The sequence below is a fragment of the Rattus rattus genome, chromosome 12 (genome assembly GCF_011064425.1).
Source record: "Rattus rattus isolate New Zealand chromosome 12, Rrattus_CSIRO_v1, whole genome shotgun sequence".
NCBI classification, from domain to species: Eukaryota; Metazoa; Chordata; class Mammalia; order Rodentia; family Muridae; genus Rattus; species Rattus rattus.
The window spans coordinates 70,116,181-70,126,492 of record NC_046165.1 but is presented as its reverse complement, the minus strand read 5'-3'; the positions used below and the strand labels follow the sequence as shown (position 1 = coordinate 70,126,492).

The following is a 10,312-nucleotide window of genomic DNA, read 5'->3' as shown; positions in this document are numbered from 1 at the left end:
GGCTGCAGAGATGGCTCAGTGGTTAGGAGCACTGATTGCTCTACCAAAGGTCTTGAGTTCAAATCCCAGCAACCACATGGTGGCTCATAACCATCTGTAATGAGATCTGATGCCCTCTTCTGGTGTGTCTGAACTTACAGAACAGTGTACTTACAGATAATAAGTAAATAAGTAAACAAATAAATAAATATTAAAAAAATAAAATTTGTATTTTCTTCTTAAAAGTTGTATACTTTAGGATACAGAAGTCTCACTCGACTGTGTAACCAAATGACCATGTTCGGTTTTGTCCAGTGTTTGGTGTCTCCTCTCCTAAGAAATGCCAGAGGTCAGGGGAGCTCTAAGGCTGAATGGTCACCAGTGCAGGTGTTGGGAATCTGGGATGGATTTGAAACAGGAAAAGCTACCCTAAAGCTCTCTGTGAAAGAAAGAGTTCAGATCAACCCACCATCAAACTAAGATGTCCAAGTTGGGAAAGAGGCTAGGACCACGGAAGCCCTGCACAGCCTCCACCTACCTCTCTCTGGGTGTCTAGTCCTCATGCTGACTCTTCCTTCACATACGTACTTCGCTTTCAAAACGTACTGAGTGGGTGCTGTGCAATGACATCACAGCTCGACTATTATGACGTAATGAGGAGGCCAGTGACTGTGCTCCAACTAGTGTCGGTGTTCTGAGTCTCAGGATCGAAGAAAGCAGGCCACTCAAGGATGTGGTAAGGCCTTGCTGGCCCCAGGGAGATCCAGCCACTGCAGACTGAATCTTGAACAACTGTACAAAGGCGTATTTACTGATTGTTATAGAGAAGTTAGTGTTTGGGTGAAACTGGTTCCTCATACCAAAGCCCCTGACCTGACCTATGTTTAGGGAAGGAAACATCACACCTCTGTGACTTCATGTTTATTGTACGCTGTGTCCAGTACCCAATAAAGTACAGCACTCCAGGTGTGCCTGGAGCTGTGACCAAAGTCATGGAAATGCCATGAAGCTCCTTCAGTCATACAACTCTATCAATCACAGGAAACAACCGCCATTTTCCACAGTAATTCCTTCCAGGTCTACGTCCTTCTAGAAAACAACTATTCATTCTATTATTTACCAGAGATACAATGAAAACCATTCCATGCTAATGTTTACCCTAGACACGATGGTTTTACTTAGAATTACACTACAAACTAGGGCTTCCCTATCAGGTCTGCTGTTCTCATTACCCTGTGGCTGATTCCATTAGTAGATGAAGCATCCCGACCTAAGAGGAAATTAGCTTCTCCCAAGCTGGTCCCTTTAACCACACAGCTCGTGCTGGGTGCCGGGCAGCTAGAGCTTGGCCCTCCAGACTTTCCCACTGTCCAAAATGGTAAAAGGATCTGACTGGAGTGTCTTGGGTCAGGGTTGCCAACCCCTCTGTACCTCTTTCTCACCCAACGTTTACATGGTCCAAGACTCCATTAGGGTTGGGAGGACAGCTCAGCGGGTAAAGGTACTATGTTACATATCGTCATAAAGCCATCACCTTGACACTGGCTAAAGTCATCTGAGAGGACACAACCTCGATTAAGAAAATGCCTCCATGTCAGGTGTACACCTTTGATCCTGGCACTTGGGAGGCGGAGGCAGGTGGATCTCTAAGTTGGAAGCTAGCCTGGTCTACAGAGTGAGTTCCAGGATAGCCAGGATTACACAGAGAAACCCCTTCTCAAAAAACAAAACAAATAGAAAGAAGGAAATAAATAAATAGAATGAAGGAAAGAAAGAGGGAGGAAAAGAGGAAAGAAAATGCTTCCAAAAGTACAAGCCTATAAGGCATTTTCTTAATTAGTGATTGATGGAGGGGACCCAGCCCATGCAGATGGTGCCATCCCTGGGCTGGTGGTCCTGGCGTTGCAGGATTTTTGATCACACTGTGAATCCCAACATTGTGTTGTTTACTGGGAAAAAAAAAATCTGTTTCTAGTTGCAGTGTGGCTCAGCCTTAGTCCATGCCTTTAACCCAAGGGCTTTCTGCTTGAATATGTAAACAGGATTAAATAAAGTCCACCTTAGGTCAAGGGACAGAGCAGGCAATGAGCTGGCAGGAAGTGAACAAAAAAAAAAATCTGAGACTAAAAGAGAGTCAGGAGGACAGAGACACACAGGAAGTAGAAGGGAGGGACATTCTGTTTGAAGAGTTCTTGAGACAGCATATAGAAAGGCCTTTTGAGTTCTTGGCTATGGAGAAAGGTCAGCTGGGTGCTTTCTCTGCCTCATTCCTGAGTCTTCATTGGTAACATCAAACGATTGAAATTTTGTTAAAAAAAAAATAACACCTGGGTTCTATAAAGAAAGCAGGCTGAGCAAGCCAGGAAGCAGCAGCACCTTCTATGGCCTCTGCATCAGCTCCTGCCTCCAGGTCCCTGTCCTGTGTGAGTTCCTGCCCTGACTTCCTTTGATGATGAACAGCAATGTGGAAGTGTAAGCCGAATAAACCCTTTCCTCCCCAACTTACCTTTTAGTCAGTGTTTCACTGCAGCAGTAGAAACCCTAGGAAAGACAGGTACCTGTGGCAAAGCCTAAAGATCTGAGTCCCATGGAGAGATGGCTCAGTGGTTAAGAGCACCGACTGCTCTTCCAGAGGCCCTGAGTTCAATTCCCAGCAACCACATGGTGGCTCACAACTCTCATGCCAGAGGGATCTGATGCCCTCTTCTGGTGTGTGTGAAGACAGTTACAGTGCAGTCCTATACATAAGATAGATAAATAAATCTTTAGGAAAAAAAAAAAAGATCTGAGTCCCATCTGCAGGAAAGGAAAAAAAAAAAAAAAAAGCCAGCTCTTCCAAATCATGCTCTAACTTCTGCCCTCCCAATAAAGAAAAATTATTAAATAGTAACTAGGTATGGTGGCTCAAGCTTGTCATCCAAGATGAAGCAGGATTATGAGTTCAAGGTCAGCCTGGATTACATAGGACCTGGCCAGCCAGAGCTGTAGAACAAAGACTTACAAAAAATAGATAAACAAAAGCAGGAAACGAGGTGGCAAAGGGAATCTTACTCTCGGCTCCCCCTGTTCTTCACCCCAAGAATACTTCTAAATAGCTTCTCCCTGATTCCCTTATTTATTTGAACTTGCTCTGTAGACCAGGCTAGACTTGAACTCACAGAGATGTGCCTGCCTCTGCCTCTGGAGTGCTGGAATTATGGGGTTAAAGACATGCACCACCACCGCCCAGTTCTCCCTGATTAATTTTATTTCCAATATGGTTTTGTACCTGCAGGAGGGCAGATGCATGAGGAAGCTGAAGTGAGGTTCAATACCAACGGGCTTCCAGCTGGCATAGTGCACGGGGCTGCACTGAGGGGCTGGAGAGCAGTCTGGGAAGTTCACAGAACAAACTCATTCTCTTTCCACATTAGCTACCCAGTACTATGTAGTACACATTCTATGGATTTACGAAGATCAGTACTCTTTAACTTTACCCAAGGAAGCTCAAGGCAGACAATAGAAACCTTACCAGTCCCTGGAGAAGAAAGAGAGACAGCAGAGGGAAGGAGGAGGGTAGGAAGAGGATGGAGATAGTACAAGGAAAGGAATTTGTGAGACAGGGTCTATGTAGCTCTGGCTGTCCTAAAACCATGCACATAAGGATGGTCTCAAAACTAGCAGAGATCCACCTGGCTCTGCTTCCTGAATGTTGGGATTAACGCTCTGCCAGCTCAGAAGGAATTTTTTATTAACCTTTGCCCTTGCCATAACACTCACAGGTAGTGAGATTTGGCGGTCGGGAGGCCCAAGTGTTAAGCCCAATCTTTGAGGTACGCTGACACGTTATCATGCTGCTGAGACGGTCACTTCCTATTTCTGGTCTTGTGTTCTCTGAAAGGGAACCTGAACCCTGGGATCTCTAGAGACAAGGCTTTCGTGTTTCTGATTGTGTGTGCGTGGCAAGCGTCCAGAGGAGCTCCAGCACAAGCCAGAAACAAGAATGTGGGAATGAAGCCGGAGGTTCAAGAGCTAGGGCTCCTTATGAAGGAAATGGACGACATTCTTAAAGAAGAAAGTCTGGCATGGTAGAAATCCTAGCTCTTGGAAGAATGAGGCAGGAGTGTTACAAGTCTGAGACCAGGCTGGGCTATGCAGCTGGACCGTGTCTCAAGAGTCAAAATATCGAAAAGGAGAAGATGGGAGAATCAAAGAGCTGGGTGGAGGGTTTCAAGACAGGCAGCTGTAGGATACTTTCTTTCTTTTTTTTTTTTTAAACATTTACTTATTTATTATGTATACATCATACAGCTTTCTGCCTGCATGTATGCAACTACAGGCCAGAAGAGGGCACCAGACCTGATTATAGGGGGTTGTGAGCCACCATGTGGTTGCTGGGAGTTGAACTCAGGACCTCTGGAAGAGCAGTCAGTGCTCTTAACCTCTGAGCCATCTCTCCAGCCCCGTAGGATACTTTCTAAGGACTAGAGAAAGGGTATTCCTGTTGGAGTTCAAGGATAGTAGTATTCTCTCGGGACACTTTCCAACACATGGGAACCATAGAAAAAGCCTCCACCACAGTGCCTTATGCAGGACTACTACAGTTAATTAGAGCAAGCAAATACTATATCCCATGTGTGGTTGGACTAAGGCAGCAAGGGGTTGGAGCGAGAGTCGGTGGCTACAGCTCTCTGTGGGCATACTCTCTTTGCTTACTGGCACTGTTGAAAGAAAGAAAGAAAAGAAAGAAAGAAAGAAAGAAAGAAGAAAGAAAGAAAGAAAGAAAGAAAGAAAGAAAGAAAGAAAGAAAGAAAGAAAGAAAGAAAGAAAGAAAGAAAGAAAGAAAGAAAGAAAGAAAGAAAGAAAGAAAGGAAGAAAGAAAGAAAGGAAGAAAGAAAGAGAGGGGAGGGAGGGAGGGAGGGAGGAGGGAGGGAGGGGAGGAGGGTACCAGAAGAAAGGGAGTCTTACTTGATTTGTGGGTGGTAGGGTTTACAATTCTGCTACTCTAGGCTAGATCAAGATAAGAAAAGGGAGGTTTGTTTTTTTGTTTTGTTTTGTTTTTTTGTTTTAAGAGACAGGGTCTCACTATGTAGCGCTGGAACTTGCTCTGTAGACCAGGCTGCTCTCAAACTTAAGAGATCTGTTGCCTTTGCCCCTCTCCCCCTTTTTTGTCTGGTGATTAAAGGTGTGATCATCACAGCTGGTGAAAGAGGGAGAATCTTGGGGTTGGGGATTTAGCTCAGTGGTAGAGTGCTTGCCTAGGAAGCACAAGGCCCTGGGTTCGGTCCTCAGCTCCGAAAAAAAGAACAAAAAAAAAAAAAAGAAAAGGAGAATCTTAAATTCATGTGCCAGGAAAGTGATATCCCTGTAGGAAATATCTTTTGGGAATCTCAAAAGGACTAGGTACACAAACACCGCTCAAGATGGGACACACAGCAGCCCTTCCCTATTTGACAAGGCTCTCGGTTCACTGGTATTGTTAGTTCAGGCCCAACCCTGGGGACTAGAGAAACATCACCTTGTCCTCAAGTGCTTCATTAAACAGTGAATTGGGCAGTGGTGGTGCACCTTTAATCCCAGCACTCGGGAGGCAGAGGCAGGCAGATCTCTGAGTTTGAGGCCAGCCTGTCTATAGAGTGAGTTCCAGGAGAGCCAGGGCTATACCAAAAAACCCTGTCTGGAAAAAAACAAAAAACAAAACAACAAACAAAAAACCCCAAACAAACTCTAAGACTCCTGACAGCTGAGGATAGGGGTATGAACGAGCCATGGTGCCTCTTACAGAGGAAGCTCAGGATGACCTATGGTTCCCTAGCCCAAGCTCACACTCACCAACCTGGGGCTACCAGGGGCCCCAGGGAGGAAGCCCAGCAAAGACCACCTAGCAGTCACCCTACGTTTGGAATTGTTCTCAAGGAGACATCAAATAATCTACCTGGGCAAGAGTAATGGAGAGGGTGGGAGGGAGGGAAGGAGGTACACCCAAAGGCATGGGGTTGGCCAGAGCCAGGACAGAAGCCCCTGGATGGAAACCTGGCATTTGAGTAGGTTCCCACATCTCTAGCAGGCAGGTGGGATACTGCCTTGCTGACCCTGCAGAGCTGGAACGCTGGCACAAGTCTGGGGCCCTTGGAGGACAGGAAGGAACAGCATAATGAGGAAGTGTGGTCTTTCCCCACCGTACATGATAGATATATAGCAAAGTTTTTAATTTTGTTCTTCAAGGAAAAAATACAAATCACCACGGTTACACACAGACTGTGGGACTTCCTGGGCTCACAATCCTACAACCCTGAAACCCTGAACAAATTACTGGGCTTAGACTTATTTCTATAACAGGGATAATGCTCACGTCACGGTGCCACTTTAGACATGCACGTAAAACATTTAGCACGCAGAAGTTAAATGGGAGCTGTTACTATTGTTAATATGACGTAACAATAACACACACATATTAAGGATGATGTCAGAACACCTGAACCTCAACCCGGTCTTCCCTGGGCTCCGGGTCGAAGACTAGAGAGTGAATTGTTTTGGGAGTTTCCAAGACAATTCTTCCCTTTACTTTGCTGAACCTGAAGGTGGTCCAACCGTCTTCTTCACAAGGGAAGATGATGCTTAAATGGGCATTTATCTGAGGCATGACCAGAGGGGCGAAGGAACAAGCCTCGAACTGAATTGTGAATGTGTGTGTAGGCACCTGGCAGAGAAGAGGGGAAGTGAGAAACTGTTCGAGATGCTGGTAATGGGAAGGGGTGTGGGAAGCCAGTTGCCTGGGAGGTCCTCGTTCAACTGTATGCAGCATTAGGAGTCCTTCTCCCTTTAGAGAGGTGTCTGAGCAAAGTGGGTCAGCAATGGCCTTAGGAGAGAAGCTACAGGTCCTGTCCACCTCAGGGGAAAGGGGGTGTCCAGCAGAGACCAACATGGCTAAAGAGAGGAAATAAAGGGAAGTGTCTACATGGTCAAAGAATCAAGTGGTGAGAAGTGAGAAAGGCAAGAGAAGGAAGAAAGCAGCAAACCCGACTGCCCCCTCAGGAAGGACATGAGGTGATGAGGTGACAATGGCTAATCACAGAAGACTCCAGGTTTCCCATTTCATTGGCTCAGGGTACGGCTCAGTCCGACACTTCCTGGTGCCACTTCCTTCTCAGATGGGTTCTCACTCTTGTTTTCTATTTCTTATAAGCACAATCCTTTATCCTCCAGAGGTCCAACACTGTTTCACTCTGGGGCTTCCAAGCCACACTTTCCCTACCAGCTGCACTCTTCTCCGATCTCTCTGGAGACCCAGACGGGAAGTCTGTGGAGGCAAGAGTAGAATCCAAAGGGCACAGGGTGAGCTAGCCTGGGAGCTTTGCTGCTTGCTTCGTGGGTCCTGGATCATTTGAACTCTCCTCGTCTGGTCCTGGATCATTTGAACTCTCCTCGTCTGCAGGCACAGGCTCAGAGTGCTGGGTAAGTCTTGTTTCTTCTCCTTCTTTCAATGTTCTGAGAGTCAAATGTAGCCCAGGATAGCTTGGTAGATACGTAGCCCTGGCTGGCCTCAAACTCAAAACAGTCTTCCTATGTGTGCCACCACACCCGGCTTGCTGTGTGGTCTTTAATTGTAGCAATAGGTTGAAAGATGTCGTTTCTAACCTGTACCATGCCATGAATAAACCATAAAATACCAAAAAAGTAACCCTAAGGGCATAGTGGGTCACACCAATGACCACAGCACAGCAGAGGCTAAGGCAGGAGGGTTGCATACTGGGGGCCAGCCTGGCTAGAGACCATGTTGAAAGAGAAAGAGAGGAGGAGGAGGGAGGGAGGGAAGGAGGGGGAGGAGGGGGAGGAGGAAGAGGAGGAAGAGAAGGAAGAGGAGGAAGAGGAGGAGAAGAAAGAGGTAGGCTTAAGAAAGAAAGAAACAAAAGTAGCTTTAAGGAAGAAAGGAGGGGTTGGGGATTTAGCTCAGTGGTAGAGCGCTTGCCTAGCAAGCGCAAGGCCCTGGGTTCGGTCCCCAGCTCCGAAAAAAAGAAAAAAAAGAAAAAAAAAAAAAAAAAAGGAAGAAAGGAAAGAAAGGTAGCTTTGGGGGGGGAGGCCTTAGGGAACCACCTAACTCCACTTTCTCACAGAGGAAACTGGAGCCCAAGACACCTGTTCAATCATACAGATACTCAGTGGTGTCCTCTTTTTAAGAGGCAAAAAGACTAACTCAGTAGAATAAATAAATAAATAAATAAATAAATAGTATGTCCCTTGATATAAAGTGCTTAGAGGTTTTAAGAAGGCACCCAGAAAAGTAAGGCTGGCATTCACTTTCCTGGAAGCCTATGTAAACCCCTTAGATACCTCACTATTTGGCTACAAGGGCTAGGGTGGGAGTTACTTTTGCCACCGTCTTTATTCCTAATGCTTGCCTGGTAGCTGAAGGAACTCAAAGGGTAATCTACCATTGGCCCCGTCAACCCCTGTCCTCGAAGACTGAAGCCATGAACTGTTGAGAGACAAGGGAATCCTATCATACTGCCAGAGGGCAATGGTCAAATTCCTGGGGTTTAAGCAAGGCAATCTCGGCTCAGGTGAAGCTAGGATGGGCAGGACAGAGGGACGTGAGGTGGTAAGGCCAGTAAGAGGGAAGCGATCCGAATGACTTCACTGGGCTGGACTTTATACACCAAGGCTCCTCCTCAGTTCATAAAGCTTTCCAGCCCAAGGAGGCTTCTTGACCTTTCCAGAGATCTTGTGGACCTATCTCGCATTCCTTGAGTTCCTTCCACTTACACCCACCTGGTGCTTTCCACCCCAATCTCTGAGTTTCGCAGGCGGTTTCCAGCCACCTCCGCTTGACTCTGGGACGGCTCTCCACCCATCTGCCAATTGTGGTTCCCTGGTTCCTGGCGCCACAGCCTTCCCCCTTCCCCCACCCCCTCCACGCCTGGATGCCTCCGCTTTTTCCCTGCCGTGGCCTAGTCTCAAATAAAATGGATCCAGCCCTGGGGCTCCGCAGCTCCGGCACCGCCAGGGTGCTCGGGCCCAAGGAGCGCGTAGTCACGGCCGCCGTTGTTGTCCCAGAACTCGCGGCCAGTAACACGGTAGCGAAGGGCGAAGAGCAGGGTGCCGCCGACCGGAGGCGCAGGCAGGCGGAAGGCGAAGCGGTCAGCCCGCGGCGGGGCCGGGGCAGGACCGCGTAGGAGGCGGGCGATTCCCGCAGGCTGCGCCAGCCGTCCGCGCTCCAGCGCACGCTCACGCGCTTCTCGTAGGCCAGGTCCAGCACGCGCGCGCTCCCGGCCACGCCCAGAGGGCCCGCGTCTGCGCGTTCCAGGCAGATGCGCTGCGCCTGCAGCCGGGCGGCGAAGCCTGGCTCTAGGGCTGGCTCCAGGGCGATTCGCGCGTCCTAAGGAGAGAGGGCGGGAAGGCAGGTCAGGGCGGGACTCCCGAGAGAGAAGGCTGAGGCCCGGGGGCGGGGCACGGCGGCGCGCCTACCTGGAGGCCGCGGGTGCGCGGCGGGCACGGCGCGAAGTGGCGCAGGGCGTCCCTCTGCAGTTGCACCTGCACGTGGCGGGGCACCCGGGGCGGTTCCCCCGGGCGGAAGCGGCGGACCACAGCCAGCTCTAACCCCAGCGCGTCGGCGAAACGCACTCTCTTGCGAGTGTCAGGGCTGCGGCTGCGGGCTGTCCGCGCCCCACCGCCACCCGCGGGCGCAGAGCGGGCCCTGCGCCCCCGACCCGGAACGTGAGCCCGCGAACGGGCGCCCGGCCGGGTCCCGCCCTCCCCCGGCTCCTCCTCCGACTCCTCCTCGAGGCTGGGCCGCTGGCTGCGGTAGTACGCGCGCTCGGTCAATGCTGCTATAAAGCTCAGGTTGCGGGGGATGTCATTGCGCGGTGGCCGCTCGTGGGACATGTCACCCCTGCGCCCCAGCGGGGCCAGCACACAGTGCCCGGCGCGTCCTCGCTCTCCCGCCGGCTCTATGTCCGATCATAAGGTGCAGGGCTGCTCGGCAGCTGCTGGCTGTGGACTCTCCTTGCTGTCACCCCGCGTACCCGGCCTGCTTGGTTTCCTTGACCATTTTTCCCTTCCTTTGGCGGCCAGTCCCCGGTGTCAGAATATCCGTCCTGCTTGCTTCCAGCTCTCTGCTCTGAGCGTGCGCTCAGCGGCGCTCACCCTTCGGTTCTGCGGGCCTCGCTGACCCGGCCCCCGCCCACAGCCCTCTGACAGGTGGCTGGTATCTATCTTCACTGCTGCACCAGGGGGCGGGGCTGCCTCCATCCTTGGGGTCCCAGATGAGTTACTCCAGTAAAAGAAGGGTTAAAGCAGGAAGGGAAAAAGTAATCTTTCTCTTTTTTTGCACGAGAAAATTAAAAATGCGGAGGGT

The 10,312-nt window shown here is 49.8% G+C and overlaps 1 protein-coding gene across 1 annotated transcript; it reads right to left on the bottom strand.

The window, feature by feature from the left end:
* Window positions 1–8,859: 8,859 nt before the first annotated feature.
* Window positions 8,860–10,095, bottom strand: Ppp1r3e (protein phosphatase 1 regulatory subunit 3E). The gene is given in 3 exon segments (XM_032918207.1): window positions 8,860–9,127; window positions 9,130–9,334; window positions 9,424–10,095. Coding segments are annotated over 3 exon segments (837 nt in total). The 5' UTR covers window positions 9,841–10,095; the 3' UTR covers window positions 8,860–8,912.
* Window positions 10,096–10,312: the final 217 nt, after the last annotated feature.